The sequence below is a fragment of the Dicentrarchus labrax genome, unplaced genomic scaffold (genome assembly GCF_905237075.1).
Source record: "Dicentrarchus labrax unplaced genomic scaffold, dlabrax2021, whole genome shotgun sequence".
Taxonomy (NCBI): Eukaryota; Metazoa; Chordata; class Actinopteri; family Moronidae; genus Dicentrarchus; species Dicentrarchus labrax.
In genome coordinates this window covers 18,628,847-18,650,291 of record NW_026136718.1, presented here as the reverse complement: position 1 = coordinate 18,650,291, position 21,445 = coordinate 18,628,847, and the positions used below count along the sequence as shown (strand labels likewise).

Sequence of the window (21,445 nt, the reverse complement as noted above, 5' to 3'; positions counted from 1 at the left end):
TCAATAATGTCACTTATTTCTTGGACATCAGGAGGCTTAAAAGAAGAGATAGAAGGATAATTTCCTGAAATGAAATCCAGTGGATTACCAAAACTAGGAGGAACTTTACTAGCTAATTCATAACCAATGTTAACAAAAAAAAGAATTGTCACTATCTAAACAGATTGAAGGTAACTCTGGGTGAGTCTTTTTTTCTCTATGCAGCAACTGATTTATAACTTTCCATGTGGTTTTAGTATAATTTGAACACTTTAAATTTTTCAGAGAACTATTTCTTTTTTGCAGATCTAATGGAATGAGTATATTTATTTCTATAAGATTTATAAACACCATTGGTAAGGGGTGTAGGATTTGAGACATATTTTCTGTTAACGAGTACTGGAATATAGGAAAATGATCTGACAAATCCAGATCCAAAACCCCAGATTTCATGCCTTCACTCAATTTGTCTGTTAAGATGTTATCAAAGTTGCTGAATTTTCCTTTACTCTTGTAGATTTATGAACAAGTGGGAAAAAAGTAACTAGAATAAAGAATATTAAGAAAATCCATAATTAATGTATCTAAATTATTTTTAAAGAGGTTTATATTAAATCAAGAGAATTGGACAGACTTTCATTAAAATCTTGGACAGGGTTAGGGTTAGTGTTATTTCTCTAGAATCTTCTGTAAGCCATGTTTCAGATAAGGCAATAACAGAGAAATTATGTTTGAGTGAAGATAAATAATGAATAAATTTGTCATAGTTGCAAGGAAGACTTCTTATATTCAGATGGAAAGTGGAGAATATATTAGAAAGCATAGTACTTCTAATACTTTTTAGTGAAGTCTCCAGATCCCGCTGTTTACTTTGACATAGTGTAGCTATAATAGCCTCTTTAATAGTTGTGTATGGTTTACAATGACCAGGTCAAAGGGTTGTATAGGTTCTTAAAAATTGCCATTACAGTACATGGGGCACACGCTCTACCAGATGAACTACTGCGAGCCCTCATTCATAACCTTTTGTATAGTTGTATATTGCTGGTTGTCACTGTGTAGGAACCACTGCTCTACAGGCATCAAAGGTTTAACTTCATAAGAATCATTTACAAACTTTTATTGGATTTATAATCATAAATGAACTTGTGACACAAGGGAAGGTTTTCAAGCCATCCACTTTAATGAAATGTTGACTCAGACTACCTTGTTAAATACTGTTATTTCTTCACATAAGCAGATACAGTATAGTATACATTTAAAGTTACAACAGACAGCAGATCCACATATGGATGTATTTAAAACAATTTTCTCCTCATAACACAATATTTCAAGAATGTCATCAGCCAGCAGTGCAACAACCAGGGAGGACTTCATTTGACCGAATGGAACAGTTTGTGTGCCACCTAGAGAGAATATGAGAGGAAGTTTGTTAATGCACACATCCTTCATACAGTGCATAGGAAGGTAAACTAAAGAGCCCCAAATCGTTTTGCTATGAAAAACCTTTTGACATCACTTAAATGCAGTGTGGAATTGTGCAAGGGGTCTCTCACATCAAAACAATAACAAGAGACGTAGTTTTATGACATCATGAAGTAGTGTGGGATCATGGGATTTGTTGTCTTCATTGTTAAACAACCACCACTGCTGATAAAAATCGACCAAACGAAACTCAGGCAGAACTTGTTCACCGACAAGGGAATATATTAAAGTTTGTATGTTGTATGTTACATTTAGTCACGTTCACTGACTTCCTTCCTCACTCTGACGTTTTTGTACGCTTTAAGACGACAGAAAAAACATCTTAGCAAATCCATTTTGAACGTCTTGAGGCGTTTACAACTGGGTACTGCCCAACTGAGGAGAAACCCTACATGCAATCATTTGTAAGAGACAAGTTACCCACTCAACCTACCTTGTATTAATTGAGGTTAAGAAAGTATTGATTGAGTTGGGCTTATAAAATAATATTGACTTACGGTGACATTATTAACATCTGCACTTATGTAGGTTACTGGTTACTTATAAATATAAATATACAATATCATACTTGACATATTCATTTAATGTGTGTTCGCCTTAGTGCCCAATAGATGGCAGTATAAGAGCACAAATGGCAACCTGTTGAATTTTGAGTAGATTTAGTGAAAAATAAAGAATCTGGTGTTCCGCAAGGCATTAATTTAAATGTAAACTGATTAAGATCCTTTCATTTGATCTACATCTTTTCATTTTTTAAAGTAAAGCTTGTGTTAACAGTGTATTTTCTGTCATCTAAACACATTCAATTGTGGTGTATTAATGCAGACACTGACCAATTGAACCAATCCGTACTGTAAGGATATACTGATGATTAAAAGGGACAGTAGAAATGGATGAAGTAGCTTGTATTTCCAACAAATAAAACCTTTTGGTAACTAGAGAAAAATGTGCTTGCTGCTGTACCTGTATGAAAGGTCAGCTGTGAGGAGTGAAACCTTACTTGTAAATGTTTTGTGAAATTTTTTGTCATTTAATTGATACAAGAACACAGTCCTGAAAGGTCCGTCCTGATACTATAAATCATTATCAACCGTACAATTGGCAGCTGTCACACTTACACAGTGGTCCCGAGCATGCAAGAAGTCAAACAGCTCCTCAGTACAATCCTCAGCCGTGGAAGACCGAGAGCCAACTCTGGTCTCGCACTGCTCCAGAAGCTTCCGAGTGTGAACACAATGCTCCGCCTCTTCACACTTCTGTCGCATCGCGTCGATTGGATCCTGAAACAGAATATATACAGATGATCAGTACTACGCTCAGTTGCCCTATTAGTACCAACCAGAGTAAACCTAATATTGGAAAAATCTAAACACAAGCACCACAAACTACAGCCATCCAAAGTGACCACGAGGAAACTGGTACCAGAGTGTATGAGTGTGTTCTGGGATTCAGAGGATTCAGAACTCCCTAAACTCTAACCTTTTCTTCCAGGTTTAATACTTTAGCCGTCTAAGAGGTTTGGAATCAGTGGAAATGTGGGAACAATGACATGTTTGATTCATTTACACTGAACAGGAAAAAATATCTCTCATGTATTTAAAACATAAGGTTCCTGGGGGGGGTAAATGGAGAAGGCCTCAAATGACCCCACGTCTGGTTATTGTCGGTCATGTAGTGGGTGAGATAGAAGGTCTAAATATTGTTCCACAGCTTATACACCTTTTTCTTCACACACTCGTATGTTTGTCATGTTTTACAGTTTAATGTTGTTGGTTTTTTTCTTCTTCGAAATCTGATACATAAATATATCAAATATATATCGTGAACAAACGTGTATTCTCACAGTAATAAAGAGGCGCAGTTAACATATTTATTATAATTTTAAAGTGTGTCTTCAATGCACATACCACCATATCTTCCTCTTCCTCCTCCTCCTCTTCTTCCTCCTCCTGAAACAAGACATTCACGACCAAATCAATGACATCATCCACAGACAGTCGTTAGCTTGTTAGCGAGCCTTTTGCTATAAATAACACATTCAATATTCAGCATGCAAACTTCACCACCGACGAACTAGTCTGTAACTTTGATTCAACACCATGAATGAGCTCCAACATGTTTCTGGACGTCACCTTATAACGTTTGCTAATGCTAACGTTAGGCTAGGTGAGGATTGTAGCTCAGTTAGCCGTGTTTTGTTAGCTTGCTGGCTAATGTAACCGAGCGTCACTGTCGTAGCAGCGTTGTGTTAAATCTGTAAAAGCTACTAACATCATCGGGCTCTCCGTTCATGATCATCTTCTCCTCGAAAACCATGATTTTTGGAGCTCTTGTCCTCAAACGACCGGCTGTCAAATCGCGACTGTTGGAGGACACAGCAGGTCACACGAGCACAGCGGACAAGTCAGCGACAACCGACCACAACGTATCCGGTCATCAGACTTTCACAATAAACCTCCCGTTCACCAAACCTTACAACCTCAGATGTAACCATTTGATTCAGTCTTCAAAATGCAAAAAAGGCTACAGGTTTTGATAGCTAGATAAACAAATACCCTACTATTTAACTATCTACTGATCCAGTAGTAGCAGTTTTTCACACAAAAATTGTTGTTGATTTTTAATTACGCGACAAATTTATTTTATTTTGAAGCCAGAGTCGTCAAGCAGACAAAATTGTGATTTGTGTACTTCCCCTCGGACAAAATTATGAAACACTACACCTCCATCACGTGTTGAAAAGTAGTACTACACCAGTCGTCCAAAATAACGTGAAGTCCATAATGTAGTGTTGTTTTTGATTTTGGATCTGCAGATGTTTTTATGGTTTGGACTTAATCCTTCTAGTTAGACTTAATATAAATTTTTATTATACACTTAATCTAACTTTGTAGTGGCGATTTGGTGCTCGGGCTCCTTTCCTGCTTCAATATACCATTAAGGTCAATCATTTTTTTCCCAGTCTGGTGAAATAACTTGAATGCCCTGCACAGAGCTCCTATTTCACCCCTGCCAAACATCTTTTGATGAGCTGGAACACAAGCTGTGAGCCAGGCCTTATCACACAGCATTAGTCCCTGACACTGATGATCTTGTGGCTACACTGGAGAGAGTCCCTGCAGCCAGGTTCCAAAATATTGTGGAAAGCCTTCCCCAAAGAGCGGAGGCTGTAACAGAACCATATTAATGGTCAGAGTTGTAGAGTTAGATGAGTGAAACAATCTCACATGGGTGTAATGTCTGTGTTCTTTTGGCCATGTAGTCTAGATGATTAGATATTGTTTTCGTTTTTTTCTATTTAGTACCTCACTACAAATAAGTTATATGATCCAACCCTGGTGGTCACTGGTGGACAGTGTTATTTCCTGATATCCATGTATAAAGAGGTCAGAGTCCAATACAACCAATGATATCAAGCTTCTCCCTCACAGGAGAGAGAAGAGTGCTCCTGGTTACATAACAGTCTCACAGGAGAACACAGGCTTGAGCCCTTGTTCACAGGATGGATTCATTCTTTTCTGTTATTGGCTCCTATGTGGATTGGGATATCAGAGGTCTACTGCTCTTTGCGGCAGTTTTCCTCCTAACTGCAGATTATATTAAGAACCGTCGGTCGGCCAGCTTCCCTCCGGGACCATTTCCTTTACCTATTGTGGGCAACATGTTCTCTGTGAACTACAGCAGGACCCACGAGAGTCTGACACAGGTAGATCAACAGATGGCAAAAATGAAATGTACCAATAGAAATACACCAGGTTTGATAGGACTCATCTTTCTATTATCTGTTATATGAAACATCATGTTCTTCCTCTTTTATCAAATCCACTCACAGTTAGCAGAGACATATGGAGATGTGTTCAGCCTGCGAATGGGCCAGGTGTGGATGGTGGTGTTAAACAGGTTTGATGTTCTGAAAGAAGCTCTGGTAAATCAGGGAGACAGTCTGGTTGACCGCCCAGATTCCCCTCTGCAGCAGGAAATATCCCATGGACTAGGTGAGTGGATGTAACACACACAGAGACACAAAGCTATTGTGACTCCTGTGATACTCACACAGGAAGGAGTGAAAACACTGTGGTTTGTTCAATCTTCTGAAGAAGTTAAAAGGTTATGTTTTACACCCATTTCATGAGCATGGCGTGTTTGAAGTTACGTACACTATGTCATATTGTAAATTCATCACATTTTTCCCCATTGGTTTCCCCATCAGCACAATCTGCATCTTGGTTTTGCCAAATTCTCATGATGCCTTTTGCCTGCTTCTTTTGGTCTAAATCCCCTCCTGTATGATTTCTATAGAATTAATTACAGAAATTTAGAGATTCTATCAGTTTTCTGTTAGTATACTTCATAAAGAATAACAAATATATTGTATATAGTTGTTTTTTAGCAGTTACAGTTAGTTAATATTTTGACCATTCATTATGAAATAAAAGCACTGTTCTCTTTTTATTGTATAGGGGGCTGAATGAAACGAAAAAGGTGTTGTAGAACGTGAACTGTCTTTATTTAATGTGTAAAAGATTATTCCTTGATTTTCCTGATATCTATGTACTTTTCACATATTTCCTATCAGGTGTGATTTTCAGTAATGGGAACCTTTGGAAGCAGCAGAGACGTTTTGCACTTTCAACCCTCAGATATTTTGGATTTGGCAAGAAGTCACTTGAACCTATCATCTTGGATGAATTCAGACACTGTGCAAAAGAAATCGATGGCTTTCAGGGTAAATACTGAGTATACAGTGACACATTTAAATGATACACACATACACAAATCATCACAAATACACAATTTACATCTCTTTTCTGTTTGATTGTGGAGGTAAGCCATTCGCTCCACACCTCATCATTAACAACGTTGTCAGCAACATCATCTGCTCCCTGGTTTTTGGTCATCGCTTTGAATACAGCAATGAGAAGTTCAAGAAACTAATGGCGTGGTTTGAGCAATCTCTTCAGATTGAAGCCTCTGTCTGGTCACAGGTGATTGATTGAAATCTTAATTCTGTACCATTGTTGTGCAATACATCCTCATTTTGAAACCATCTACAGCCCACTCACATAAATGTGAAAAAGTGTAAGCTGCACGAGAGCCAATTTGTAAATGGGATTTCAGTACTGATACTGATTGTCACAAATGCCTTATTAACACGTTACTCTTCCAACCTGTTCTACTCTCCAGCTTTACAACTCATTCCCTCTGCTGATGAAGTGTCTGCCAGGGCCACATCAGACAGTAAAGCAGATCTGGAGAGATACAAAGGACTTTGTAAGAGCAGAACTTAAAGACCACAAAAAAAACTGGGATGCATCCGACCCAAGAGACTACATCGACTGCTACCTGAGTGAGATTGAGAAGGTGACTCACATTAGATGCAGCTTTGTATTGCTGTGCTACTCATGAAGATGCTCAGTGCTCATTTCCTGTGAACATCTGCCTGTTTTGCACCTGCATCAGTATTCTCAGCTGTTAGTGTCTTGTACTCATGTGTCTTTAATCATGGCCCCCACTCCTGGCTGGACAAGTGTAAAGACCAAATGTGCCCTTTTGCCATGACCTCTGCCTTACAGTGCTATCTTTCGATTCCTTATCACCAACAGCATACACCCACTTCAATCAGACAAAGCAAAGTATTTAAAAAAAACAGGTACAACGTCCAGTACAGATTGAGAGCTTTTTAAGTAAATAAGGTTTGAAAGATTATGACCTTGGCTGTAAAAGTGTTAACCGGTACATGCATTGTCATTGTTATTTTGCAGAATGCATTAACACATGTATTTGTATATATCCTCAGACTAAGGGGCAGGCTGACAGTTCGTTTGATGAAGAAAACCTGATTATGTGTGTCATTGATCTGTTCGTGGCTGGCTCTGAGACCACATCCACCACCCTGCGCTGGGCTTTCCTCTACATGGCAAAGTACCCTGAGATCCAGGGTAGGGGCACTGACCAAGTTGGAGAAGCTCTTTGTTATTACTAAGTAATGTGTGAAAATGGGTGACACCGAACCCATTTATTGGTGGCAATTTTGTAATAAAAATCGTCACCTGTGTTTCAGGTTCAAACCAATCGACATATTTTTGTGCAATAACCAGTGTCCTTCATATTTATGAGGTTCAAGGTTGCAAATCAACACAATCATTAATCTGTCTGTTCACTAAGGTGGCAGTGCTACGTTATGCTCCATCTCTCCATCATCCTTTAAGATGTGCTGTGGGAGCCTGTTGATGAATTACTGTGTCTATGTTTGTCTGTTCTCCTCCTGTCACTCAGAAAAGGTCCAGGCTGAGATAGACAGAATGATTGGACAGTCCAGACAGCTGTCCATGGAAGATCGTGCCAAACTGCCCTACACTGACGCTGTCCTCCACGAGATCCAGAGGATAGGAAACATAGCTCCTCTTAGCCTGCCTCATATTACCAGCAAAGAAATGCAGCTGGCAGGCTACACAATCCAAAAGGTCAATTCTTGTATATATTCTTATGTCACATACACTTGTTACCATACCATATTGCGTCTTTATGAATTCCAATTGTTATTCCAATCATCAGGGAATAACAATAATTCCCAATCTGACTTCGGTGCTGTTTGACAAGAATGAGTGGGAGACACCCTATACCTTCAACCCAGGACATTTTCTGGACAAGGAGGGCAAGTTTGTAAAGCGAGCTGCTTTCATCCCCTTCTCTGCTGGTAAGGAGCAAAACAATCATTTTTATTTGTGTCTTTACCTGTTTATACAGGAGCCTGCCTGTCCCAGCATACACTGGGCAGGTGGTCCTCAGAGTCAAGAAGACAAAGCCAGGGATTATAACTATGTCCTTATTGTGAAGGACACCTGTCACTCATCACGTTACTGACATACTAGTAATAATTGATTGGAAGTATTATCACAGTCAGCATTTCTTATCAAAGACTCCTGAGATGTTCAGGCCACGCTGGTAAATTTTGTTGGCTGACATGGTCATTTTTCCTGCATCAAGCAGGTCCACAGTAGGAGGGAGGAGTTAAAAAGATCAGGAGTGGAATGTTCCTCATTGCTTTTTCCCTACTAGTGGACACCAGCAGACCCTAACAAGGGCAATGTCTGACAAATGATTGGAGTGAACCTCTGACCTTTTGTCGAGCCCTAAAATTAGGATTAGGAAAAGAATCACTACAACTGTTATCTTAAATTATCTTTTGACCTCCGGGCCAAAACTTTGTGTCAAAGAAATGTTTGTTTCAGATTGTTTTCTTGTCTCAGGCAAGCGGCTGTGTCTCGGGGAGAACCTGGCCAAGATGGAGCTTTTCCTCTTCTTCACGTCCTTCATGCAGCACTTCACCTTCGCCATGCCTGCTGGGAAGAAGCCTATATTGGACTTCCGCTTTGGCGTCACTTTGGCACCGAATAAATATGAAATCTGTGCAACCTCACGTTAACAGGCATTTTTTCCCCCTCTTGCCCCCACTTATGATTATGTTTCAGGGTTTATATAAAAATTAATCTTTGGTTTTAAGGAAAGACCCCATTACATAGGCTCCACTAGTGATATCTCTGTGAGGCTTCAAAACTGTGAAAAAGTTAGTTTCTTTCCACTTTTTGTTTTGTTTTGTTTAATTGTGTGATCTTTCCAAATGGGATTCAAATTATTGTTGTGTCATGATAAAAAATTATGATGATAAGAAATTCTCATTGCATGAATCCAATAGTAATGAAGCCTCTTGTGAATTTCAGGCTACTGCTGTCGAACCTCCATTATTCCAAGATTTCTGTTACTGTCTTTAATAAAAGTGTGATACATCTCAGCTATGTGTGTGATGTTACATTTTGGATTTTGGAACACAAGACCCAGTCAATATTTATTTTATATTATCCATGAGACTCATTAAATGATGTGTGATTTCCTAAAATATATTTTAGGATACTGTATAGATATTTGAAAAAAATGGCAATGTGCATCTAATGTCTTATATATTCAGTGTTAAAATGATCTTCAATAGAATAACTTTAAACTGATAAAAAACAAACAGGAAGTTAGTGATGGCTAACTGTATTGTCAGAGATACCTACTGATACAGCAGGGCTGTACATAGATATGGTCTGTGTTTTTCTAAAAATATGTTCATCTAAACCCTGAAGGAGGTCAAAGTATGTCATGTAGAGGCCTTTTATATGCTCATTAAAGTTTAACAGGAATGCCATTTAAACAAGGTCATGAAAAAAACCTAGAAAAGAGGGCAGATGTCAGTATTGTACGGCGATAAGAATAAGATATACAGTCACTATTATGTTACTAATAAGCTGAAGCAGTTCTGATTCAGCAGTTCAGTTTTGCTGTTAGATTATTACATAATCTTTGTTAGAGGTGGTCCTGTCTGGTCATTCACACAGTAATTCTAGTTCAAAACCCAAATAATCTTTCTCTAAAAGTTTGTGTGAGTTTGTGAGACAGTTTTTCTTTATTGGGACGATTCCTTGAAGTGAACTCTTTGAGTAGGACCGTACACTGACAAGAGACTGTAAAAAAATGTTCACAATATTGACACAATTTTGTAAAAAGACAAGAAAATTAACATTTAATAACTTTCAGCTGCCATACACACACGACAAATAATGAAACCATTGCACATTTCACATAGAAAGGAATATTTCTATTTAAAGAGAAGTCTCAACATATGTCCGAAAATAAACAGCCTTTATGATACAGTCACCCCTTTTTTATTTCAACAGAGAGTCTTCATTTAAGGAAACTGCAACACCTTCTCACTTACTCAGTTACATTTAATTTTACAGCTTGTCTCATTTCACTTCTTGTGTGTGTTTTCTGTTGGGTGGTGTTTCCGAATGATAAGGAGCATGCATGCACAACATCGTTCATCGCCCCTTCCTCTCTGGACACTGGATTTTGTAGCCGACCCTGTAGGCCTGCAGGTACACACGTGCCTGGTTCATCCTGAAAACACAACCACAAAGCAGACACAGCTTATTATAGTAATTATAATTAAACTCTGATCTAACTTAACCTTTATGTTAATATATGTTAATTATTGTTCACAAATGCTACTGTAAGACACATCTAATTTCTTGCCTATGTCATTGTGTTCTATCATGACCTTAAATAACACTTTTAATTAGGTAACTATTTAAGTAATGACAGGTCTGGAAGTCAATTTGTTATGACTGACACTAAACAGTTCTGTGATAAAACTCCATCCTTCAGTGCCCGGTTAGCTCAGTGGGTAGAACTGGCAACCCATGTACTGACGCTGAGTCCTTGCTGCAGTGGCCCAGGGTTCGAATCCGACCTGCGGCCCTTTGCTGCATGTCATCCCCTCTCTCTATCCTCCTTTCCTGTCTATCTTCAGCTGTCTCTATCATAAAAGCCCAAAAAAAAAACAGACAAAAAAAAACTCCATCCTTCTTTGACTCCAAACAGATAACAATAACAACTTAATCCAGATGTAGAGGATGTAAGAAGAAAACAAAAACCTGTATTTAGTGCAAAGCTGAACTCCCAGGGGTCCACAGCGGTCAACATAACTCTCCCTAAATGCCTTTCTTACGGCTCGAGCCATACTGACCACCGTGGTGACCACAGGGCACGTCCTAGGACACACACAAACACAAACGGAACATCCATGAGAATATATAAGTAACCATAATAACATAATGCTGCTGCTGGTGTTTACACTTACAGTCTCTCACAGCGCAGGCCTGCAGTCCCCTCCGGACAGGTGCAAGTGTTGTGAGGACTGCAGGTGGCCCCGTGTTTGCAGGGCGGCACACAGGGGGTGGTCACTGCTGTAGACAGATCAGAGCAAGAGTCTTAATGCAAAGTAAAGGCAAAGGTCTCACGGACACTAGCAAGCACACACACAGACTAACCAGTTTCACAGAGACTTCCTGTAAATCCTTTGGCACAGCGGCACCTGTTGAGGCCCACACACACTCCACCGTTCTTACAAGGTATCTGACACTTAACAGGCTCTGAGGGAGAAAGAAAACAGGAATGTACTCAACAGTATATCTAACTCAGTGCAGCTGATCTTTACAACATAGTCTTCTCACTCACCTGAAAAGCAAACATACAGTAAAGTTCATGGCAGAAATTCACAGAGCATCTACTACTGTTATTTTGGTAGGGAAAGTTGGTTGGATCTCATTTGAACTGAACAGGAACATAATTTAATAACATGTTGAATGAATCTTATTAATGGTAATATTGACTACACAATAAGATTTAGTGTTCAACATTTACTATATAGGCTGTAAATTCAGAAGCCTCCAGAAAGATCAGCAAACATTTACTTAGAGAATGTGGTGCTGCTCTGGAATCTGTGCAAAGCTCCACTGACTGGCTGCCTGGAGAACTACAAATCCCTCAGCAGCAGTTCGCAACTTCATTTGGCTTGTGAACCTTTAAAATAAATGGCTTGCAACCAACAACTATTTTCATTACTGATTAATCTGCTAAGTACTTTTTTACTACTAATTAATTACTTGGTCTATACAATGTCAGAAAATACGTTTAAAATGTATGTCACAAGTTCCAAGAGCCAAAGATGGCTTCTACAAAATTAAGGAAATAATTTTTTTCTAAGCCCTTTAATTATCACACACACACACACACACACACACACACACACACACACACACACACACACACACACACACACACACACACACACACACAGGAACAATCTACAGGAAGCTGCAAGTTGAAGAAAAGGTAGCTAAAAACCATAATTTCCCCCCCTTCATCCCATTTTGTTTCAAAATCACAACGGAAGTCAGCATCTCCTGTGAGGAGCTAAGACATCTGTCGTCGGAGTGTAAAGTGTGCTGGAAGTCAAGAAAAAATTCAGCACCTCGCCAAAGTAAGTGAATTTTTTTGTTTTGCATGAAATAGCAGAAGTAGGTAGCAATTCTCATGACTTATACTTTGATGATTGTTATTGAAATTTATATTATAGGTTTTACTATATTGAAACATGACTTAAACAGGGGTAAAATGCTGACTGTAATATTTCAGTTATATAACAATGGATATATACAGATATAGTGAGTGCAGTTTCACCTATCTGGCAACGAGCTCCTTGCCATCCTCCAATACATGTGCATTTGTTGACGTCCGCACATCTTCCCCCGTTTTGACACGCAGGAGTGCACAGGGCTGCAAAGCACGCAGACACACACACACACACACACACACACACACACACACACACACACACACACACAGATAGAGGTAAGTCTGTGTCAGAAAATGACACATCGAGTTAAACATCACGACTTTTAGATTAAACTGTTGCTTTTTAGTTTTTCTATTTTTAGATTTTACTAAGCAGTGCTAACAAGCATGAAGGCAGTCCCCCCCACCCTTAGAAGTACTTGCATGCCTGGTGTTTGATGTGGTTTTGTTACTCACGCAAAAGGCACTGGGGGCCGGTGTAGTCTGAGGGACACTGGCAGGTATCAGGCCCCACACAGCGACCACCATTAGCACAGGGCAACTCACACACCGCTGAGAGACACAGGGAAAGAGACATGACATGAAGGTCAAGACAGACTAAATCGAAATGGTTAAATATAAAAAGAAATTCAACTATTACCATGTAAGAGAAATGTGCTGTTTTAAATAAGGTTTGTTGTAAATACATAGAAGAGTAACAAATTATGCAGACAGTAAACTAAAGTTCAAAAATGAATAGCATAAGAGAAGTGGGTGCCACAAAGGAAGACTCAAATGGCACAAAAATGTGACCATCTTCTAACTGCTAATGCAACAGTGTTTTTTAGCAGACTTTCTTTATTCAACATAACACCTACAGGATCCCCCTGTGTTTATAGACAATGTCTATACAGTGCCTGCTTGGACAGAAGTGGGGCAGTCTTCATTAACGTCCAAAGTGTCAGAAGTGAAGTACCTTTGTGGCAGCCCGCTCCAGTCCAGCCGGGAGGACAGAGACACTTGTTCCATCTCATACAGGTACCCCCATGGGCACAGGGCGGGGAGCACATGGCTGAAATACACAATCAACAAATTCACACCATAACACTGACTCCTAATCAGCATTCCGTTATAACCAAATACACATGTCCCAGTCCCTGGAAGATATGATATCCAACAGGACAGACACAAATAAAATCTACATGCTTTAAATAGAACTTCTACAGGGCTTTGCTTAACATTTTGCAACATGACATAAACATTGTGTCTGAGGGACGCTAGCACTATGTAGTACATCCATGAACTGCTAATAGCTAACTGCTAATGTGATGAATATCACATGTAATATTTGTGTCGATAGACACATGTCTCGTTTGTGGTCATTTTCAAAAGAACTGGCACAAAGTACACAACTGAACCTTACACATATGGTGTCTCCATACCATCTCCCTGCTCGTGATCACATCATAATGGATAAACTAGAATTTCAACAGTGTTGCTAGTAGTATGTTGTGCTTCTATTCATCTGTGACCAAGCATGATATTCTGAAAGCATGTCAGTCATGATGACTAATTATTTGTCCAGAAATATTTGATTCAGTTGTTTAAGTACCTAAATTGCAAATAGCCGCCATATTAACAATTACATATATGTTATGTATGTATAACAGTCTAGGTTTGCACCTGAGCAGCCTTGTCCGGGGTAGCCTGGAGGACAGTCACAGCTGTTTGGGCCCACACACACGCCATAGTTGTGACAGGGAGGGTCACACACAGCTGGGAAGGTAGAGAACTCAATAAGCATCGTTTCATATTTTTAACCCTGTATAAAAAACAGAATCTAGCAGTTCCTTTTGTTAATGCTGTTGTTTGATGTTCGACTCACGCTGGCACTTGGTGAGGTCGTCTGTTTGTACTTGATACCCTTTCTTGCATGAGCAGTTAAACCCACCAGGATGGTTCAGGCAGAGCTGCTCACAGCCTCCGTTTGTGAAGTCCCCACATTCGTTCACATCTAATGACAAAAAGATAGTGACAGTTAAACAGGCAGACATTTCAAAACAGCAAAACAATCTATAAGACAATCTGTTCATTTCCTCTTGGGCTGAGTAGATGTGGCTGTGTGCAGCTAATCATCCAAGAAAACTTGGCCACAGCTGAACCGCTCAGAGTCACCAGCCATTAACAGCCAATCAAATTTCCGCACTTCAGCTGATGTGATTTCTTTTTATGAATACCTTCAGCCTGGCAAGTGCAAAATGGATGTGAAGTTGATTGCAGCCATTTAAACCTTTCCAGATCATTATTGTTTTTTGTCCAAAAGACTGCAGCAATAAATGTTTACAGAATGATGCTTGTGGAACCTTTGTATGTCAACAGATGGTGAAGTCTGAAGGAATTCAAGTTTTTTAACCTTAAATGTATTTAAATTTAAAAATCCCAACACAATCTGCTGCATACATATCAACTCAAAATGAATAACATTAGCCATCCCAAAATATACTGAAATGTATAAATATTCTGCTTAATTTCTGGGTCAAAACTTTGCTGAGTCTCACCCACGCAGCTCCTCAGGTCCTCGCCCAACTTCCAGCCTGCTTGACAGCTACAATGGATGTGACCCTCAGCCCTCACAGTACATATATGATCACAACCACCATTTCTCAGCTTGCAAGATGTAACATCTGTTCAGGTGAAAAAGAAATGATCTTAACATTGAGTATTTACAGACTATAACAATGTTTCAACAAGAGTTGAAAAAGTTTACTTATCATTTTCAAGCCAAAATGCCAAATTATCTGTTAAGAAAGAGATTTGAGACGTCACAATGGACTTTGGGAAATCAAGATGGCTATTTTAAAGAAAATAATCATTACCTACAGTCCTAATTATGATCAACCAAACTTTTAAACTATTTGACTAGTTAACGCTATTGTTTTTAGCCTTTTAAACTAACTATCTACTATTTAGTATTATCTAATAAGAACAACTGTAATTGATGGTATACCCAAGTACAGACGATTGTCATAATGTCTCTTTTGTGTTAAAGGAGGGCTTTATTTGGACCCTTAACTTTGATATCTGGGCTACAGTGAGATCATGGAAAACAAAACCAAAAATTATATTCTAGAGAATATAAAGAATACATATATTTTCAACTTAGAATAATGTGAGTTGAGACACGTACTGCTGCAGGTGAGGTTGTCTGTGTCTAGCAGCAGAGGAGGAGGGCAGTGGCAAGTGTGTCCTCCTGGAGAGTTGCTGCAGGTGTGAGAGCAGCCGCCATTCTGTAGTTTACATTCATCAATGTCTGAGCACAAACACACACACACACACACACACACACACAAAGTAAACATCTTTTTTTGGACACCATTAGCTCTGCTGTGGAACAGATTCCTAACTGAGTCTGGCTTTCTCATCTCACTAATCCACCAAAATGTGCCCTTAGGACATCCACTTACGTTCGGGCAGAAAAGAGACATACACACAAACAGGCACACACATAATGAGAAAGTGAGATAACATATTCATGGAAGTTTTTGTCTCTGCAGCATGTGGGTAAATCAGCCTGTTTAAATGACTGAAATAAGCAGGTAAACAGCAGTTAGAAGTGAAAGAGTAACTGACCCACACAGGTGTGGTCATCAATGTGCAGCTGGTAGCCAGGCCTGCAGGAGCACTGGAAAGATCCCTCAGTGTTGACGCAAATGTGCTCACAGGTCCTATTCAGTGCCAAGCACTCATCCACATCTGGGAGATCAGAGACACTTAGTTGACTCTTTTATAATCGAAAAACACGGCTCCATGTAAGGGCCCATTCAGATTTTAGTCAAACACTATTTGCAATGCATTTTAGCACTTGTTTCAACAAGCTTGGAGAGCCAGGTGAGTGGGGTTTGCAACCGAGGACAAGTTAATAAGAGGTGGCTTGTTTGGATCAAGGGACCAAAAGTGGCCTTGGCTTTTGAGGATGATAAACTGGTCCAGTATGGAGGACTAAAAGTGCCAAAAGAGACAATCACTTTGATGCCTTTGATGCCTTCTATTGAGTAGCTGCAGGATGACTTGGAACCTCAGTCCAAATTGAGGATTACAGCTCATTTTGTGAGCAGAAGCAGAGTGTGTAAATTCTTTCACAGGCTTCAAAGGTAATTTTAACTGATGATGGTTTTTAACTACTGTGCCTTCACATAGCCCAGTTGGGTAAAATCACACTTCTACAGCCCCAGTCACTGGCTGTGACTCAGGGCAGAGTAGGTCTTCAACAATCATGTTGTCCACTAATCACAGAACCTTCCTCTGCTCCTCCTGTAAACATGTCAAAGTGCCCTTGAGCAAGACAAGCAACTCCCTTGTGGCCAGGCCAGCGTCTTGTATGGCAGCTCCGCCACCATTGGTGTGTGAGTTACCATGTTTTAGACTGCATTGCCACGTTACCCCACACTAATTAACATGTTATTAAAATGTTTTATCTTGGGACAGAACCAGACTAGCTGTTTCCCCTCAGTGTCTTTCCAATAAGCTAAGCTAAGCTAAGCTAAGCTAAGCTAAGATTAGTTAACTTTTACCTTCATCACATAACCATGCTATACACAGTGGTCTTTATTACTTAATAGTTTAAACCCCTTGATGTGTGAAAGGATAAACTCTTGTTTGCCATACGTGTGAAGGGCTCAACGTTCTACACCAGAGCTGTGTATTACCTGTGCAGTTGTGTCCATCCTGGTCCAGCCGGTAGCCTGAGGCACACCGGCAGCTGTACCCTCCCAGTTCATTGGAGCAGTTCTGTTCACAGTGGCCGTTGTTCACAGCACACTCATCAATGTCTGTAAACAAGGATAATCCTGAAGGACTGGTGTCTGGTGATCGCTGTGTGCCCAAGAGCTGCTGGCACACACAGGTATTGACACAAGCATCACTGGCGGACACTTAGTGATACTGAGCAACACTAGTGGCACGCACACACAAAACACACATACTGCTTACCCACCAAAACATGAGTGTCCATCTCCATTGAAGCCCTGGTAGCACTGACAGAAATACGAGCCAATGATGTTGCCACAGCGAGCGTTGGTGTCACACCCGTGATCACCTGACGCACACTCGTTCTTATCTGGAAAGAGAGCGCACACACAAATGTTTTAAAACACAGATACAAAACTCCGTTCATTTCCACCCAACAAACATTATTCTGCCACTCGGGATAATTTTAATGGAAGGCATAACAGCAAGCATTAAAACAAGCGCACACAAGGAGGCTGACCCCGTCTACAGGAAACAGAGTTTTCCATGGAGGGACGTCAGCACTAATTGCTTACCTTCACAGTGCGTGCCGTTTCCCCGGTAACCTGGTCGACAAACACACTTGTAGCTCCCAAGCGTGTTCTCACACACACCCTGACCATCACACACCGCAGGATTCTCCGCACATTCATCCACATCTGGGACAGAAATATAGCTTGTTCATTCAATTGTTGCTCTGACATTATTGGCAATGAAATGTTTTATTACCGATGAAAAAAACAAAAAAAAGCAACATAGTTACTTTCATATTTCATGTCCCTATTAGGCATATGTTAGTTAAAATGTTGCCCCTGCAACACTATGGGAAGCTGTTGTATTCATTTAAGACAATATTTCGTTTTCCCAGATCTTCGATTTATCTTCGTCCAACTTCACATCCATTACTTTCCCGTAGCATATTGCTTATGATGTGGTTGTTACCTTGAACATTAAACATTAAAAAGCAAGCAGCACATGTTAAGCACGGAAAGCACATCATACCTTGACACACGGTGTAGTCTGGACACACAGGACCTGAGACCAGAAGTGCAGAAGAGTCACAAAAAAAATGGAAGGGAGATGATGAAAAAGAGAAAGCGAATAGAGTATTGGGAATATTTTAAAGGACAAGAGAGGAAATTAGTCATTAAACGAAAGATGAAAGAGGGGAGAGAGGGGCTGGGAAACAACAACAGAGAATAACAAAGTAGGCAAGCAGCAAAGCAGCAGATTTGAACTCTCTATTCCTGCAAAGCCTTCCTTCCTGTCAGCAGGAGTTATTAAGTCTGGGGCAACTCAAGCGAAATATGAGAAACTCAAAACACCAGATAAAATCTAGACATCAGTCTTATCCAGCTGTGGTGAAGCCCAACAACAGACTTACCAACACAGGCGGGGGCCTCTGCTCTGAAGCCTGGTTGGCACTGGCACACAAAGCTGCCGGGAGTATTCACACACACGTTTCCCAGCTCACGGCGACACTGCTCCTCGAAGCTGCACTCATCTACATCTACAGTGGACAGAAACCAAGGACCATAAATAGGAAGCTTTCATTTGACAGGCATGTCTCCGGTCATAAATGTGTTTCTAGATTGCTGTTTTATATTTTGTTGCTTTTTTGTATGTAGACTGGTATGTTGTTTGTGAGACCAGCAACACCCGTACACCCCTCACTGTTACCTCAGTGTAGCTGCTCCAGGTATACATGCTGGATAAAATGCTTTTGAACATGTATTTGTCATTGTACATGCATCCATATTCTACAGTCATAACACACCAGATGTCAACATCTGCCTCACCTACACAGCTCTGTCCATTTAGAGCCATTACATATCCTGAAGGGCACGAGCAGGTGAAGGAGCCAGGGGTGTTTGTGCATTCAGCGTTACCCTGACAGGCCTGCAGGCCCGTCACTGCAGCCAGAGCACACTCGTCTATATCTGTAAACAGACACACATGTATGACCATACTACATAGGCTGAATAGTGCGGATAATCATTTCTGTAACCACCCTTGCAACATGCTCTCACACACATTCTGTACATCCTCTCTCACACACACAGATGCTGACGAACCCTGGCACCCTCCAGCGCCTGTTAGGTAACCACGGAGACAGCTACATGAGTAAGAGCCGGGGGTATTAGTGCAGCTGGCATGGAGACCACATGGTCCTGGCCCCTGTCCTTCACACTCATCAACATCTGTTGAGTAGAGAGAAGGTAATACGCTGCATCTAAGTGACATTAACGTATGCAAATGAGCATATAAAACAGGTTCTGCTGCCAAGGTGCTACATGTGATATATAAATAAATATGATAATATTTAGTTTCACATTGAAATATCAAATGCAACATTGTCATGGTATCATGGTAGCCTTTTGGTAGATCACATTTTACAGGAATGTCCTGGTACTAAGGAAATTTTCTGTTTTAGTGTAGAGCATAATCACGTTGAAAATAATGCCCTTTTACTTAATGCACCATCTGTCATTGGGAGAAACTGAATTTTGTGTTTCGTTTGGCTGTGTTCTTGCTGAATTCATGCAGAAATAAGGTTCTAAATAGTTTAAAATGCAAATACACACAGCACCTTCAATGAAGCACTGGTTCTGTTGCTTATTTAACTTTTTTAAATTCATTTTTTGCCTTTAGTGACAGGACAGTTAAACAGATAGGAAAAGGGGGAGAAAGACAGGGGAAGACACGCAGAAAAGGGTCACAGGTCAGACTCAAACCCAGGCTGGGAGGATTCAGCCTTTGGTATATGGGGCAGCAGCTGTACCATGTGAGCTACCAAACGCCCATGAATCTCACCTTTACACCCTGCAGCTGCCTCCAGGGTGAAGCCCACAGGGCAGGTGCAGTTGACTCCACTCTTCACCATGCCAGATGGACATCCACAGCCTGTGCCGTTCTCCAGCATCACCTGGTTTCCAGTACACAGAGGAACAGGACTGGAGCTCACGGAAACTGTGGTAGTCAAGGAAGCTTCTAATATAAAAGAAAAAAGAGTTATTGTAGGAGAAACTGAAAGGGAAGTCAAAAGAGAAATGCAGCAAAAGCCAAAAAACCTCACGTGTGGTAGGTGTGTGGCTTGGTGAAGTTTCACTGAGATTTCCAATGGCATTCTCTGTCACCTGATTCTAAAACAGGAGAAACCAGGAGTTTCATTCAAGCAAGTTCATCCAACAAGGACAGATCTAACATGTCAAAGTGGAGGGTTTGTTTGGTCACTCACCTCGCTCTCAGTGAGCTCCCCCTCTGTGTGTTTCAGGACTTCATTTTCATTTTCCTCACGGCTGTTGAGAGGTTCGGCCACAGATGAAACCAGCAGCAGGGCTGACAAGAGAGTCCAGAGGTGAGTCATCACCTGAGTCTGTGTGGAGAGAGGCGGCGGGGTGTTTACTAAGCCAAAGAAAAACAGCTCAGATAGTTTAATAATGCATAAAATGTCTATGGAGAGCATGTTAAAATGACTGTAAACCCATATTCATGTACCCATATGAACGGTTAGTGCAGTCACTCCACCCATACAGTGCATGCCTCGGCAGGCAAAACAACACAGGGGTAAGAGGACCCTGTTATTAAGTTAACATCAACCCCCTGGGCTGTCTGCATAGAACAAAAGAGACTTACAGCAGCTGCAATACAACTACAAGTTTAAGATAAAGTCATTTGGATTTTTTGTCTTAATCTATAATCGAATCTAGAAATTAATCTATAAAAAACAGCGATTTTAAAAGAAAGCTTTTGCGAAAAGAAAAACTACAAAGACTGCCGTGAGACTAACTTGTGTGGGCCAAATGATGCGACAGACAAACTGAGCAAAAGTGTTACAAACTCGTTTTAGCCGACTTACCCGGGTCAGATCTACTCGCACTTATAAACCGGGAGACAGACGGAGTCCAGAGAGTTATCCAGATGACAAAACGAGCTTCCTATCTTCTCCAGATGCGGACTCGTGCAGCCGCAAGCCAGCTCTGTGTCAGTATAGGGGGGCTGTACACTACAGCAGTGACTCCACATCCTGTCCAGGAACTTTACACTTCCCATTCCACAAATCCCAAAGCACCGCTAAAGAGGAGCAGCAGACAGGCCCTGCAGGCTGCTGCAGGATGCCTCTGCTCTGAACTCTGACATGGAGGTCATAAACCAGTCAGGAGGATCGGTCAGCCAGGGAACACGGGAGGTCAGAGACACTTCACAAGCCAGTTTATTGGAAGAACTAATACAGAGAAGTGTAAAACAAGTTTCAATA

General features: G+C 40.6%; 3 protein-coding genes across 6 annotated transcripts; 1 reads left to right on the top strand and 2 right to left on the bottom strand.

The window, feature by feature from the left end:
* Positions 1 to 1,139: 1,139 nt before the first annotated feature.
* LOC127350361 (cytochrome b-c1 complex subunit 6, mitochondrial) lies at positions 1,140 to 3,885 on the bottom strand. Its single transcript, XM_051376883.1, has 4 exons — positions 3,736 to 3,885; positions 3,372 to 3,413; positions 2,583 to 2,744; positions 1,140 to 1,385 (listed from the first exon to the last, which is right to left on the bottom strand). Exons 1-4 carry the CDS (start codon positions 3,778 to 3,780, stop codon positions 1,353 to 1,355), a joined length of 282 nt encoding a protein of 93 aa, XP_051232843.1. The 5' UTR covers positions 3,781 to 3,885; the 3' UTR covers positions 1,140 to 1,352.
* Positions 3,886 to 3,891: 6 nt separating this feature from the next.
* Positions 3,892 to 9,256, top strand: LOC127350360 (cytochrome P450 2J6-like). The gene is made up of 9 exons (XM_051376882.1): positions 3,892 to 5,170; positions 5,297 to 5,459; positions 6,041 to 6,190; positions 6,289 to 6,449; positions 6,649 to 6,825; positions 7,262 to 7,403; positions 7,741 to 7,928; positions 8,020 to 8,161; positions 8,715 to 9,256. Exons 1-9 carry the CDS (start codon positions 4,967 to 4,969, stop codon positions 8,888 to 8,890), a joined length of 1,503 nt encoding a protein of 500 aa, XP_051232842.1. The 5' UTR covers positions 3,892 to 4,966; the 3' UTR covers positions 8,891 to 9,256.
* A 743-nt stretch (positions 9,257 to 9,999) lies between these two features.
* si:ch211-221n20.8 (neurogenic locus notch homolog protein 4) lies at positions 10,000 to 21,205 on the bottom strand. 4 transcript variants are annotated; one of them, XM_051377527.1, is made up of 23 exons: positions 21,047 to 21,205; positions 20,426 to 20,563; positions 20,264 to 20,330; positions 20,002 to 20,175; positions 19,263 to 19,388; positions 18,987 to 19,127; positions 18,572 to 18,697; positions 18,190 to 18,222; positions 17,724 to 17,846; positions 17,396 to 17,518; positions 17,109 to 17,231; positions 16,033 to 16,155; positions 15,590 to 15,712; positions 14,961 to 15,086; positions 14,288 to 14,416; positions 14,086 to 14,178; positions 13,379 to 13,474; positions 12,880 to 12,975; positions 12,529 to 12,624; positions 11,337 to 11,438; positions 11,147 to 11,252; positions 10,941 to 11,057; positions 10,000 to 10,404 (listed from the first exon to the last, which is right to left on the bottom strand). In XM_051377527.1, exons 2-23 carry the CDS (start codon positions 20,552 to 20,554, stop codon positions 10,326 to 10,328), a joined length of 2,451 nt encoding a protein of 816 aa, XP_051233487.1. In that variant the 5' UTR covers positions 20,555 to 20,563; positions 21,047 to 21,205; the 3' UTR covers positions 10,000 to 10,325. The 4 variants fall into 4 exon arrangements, with proteins under 4 accessions (XP_051233487.1, XP_051233486.1, XP_051233490.1 ...); XM_051377526.1 differs by having other exon boundaries at positions 20,002 to 20,178; positions 21,047 to 21,204; XM_051377530.1 differs by lacking the exon at positions 10,941 to 11,057 and having other exon boundaries at positions 20,002 to 20,178.
* Positions 21,206 to 21,445: the final 240 nt, after the last annotated feature.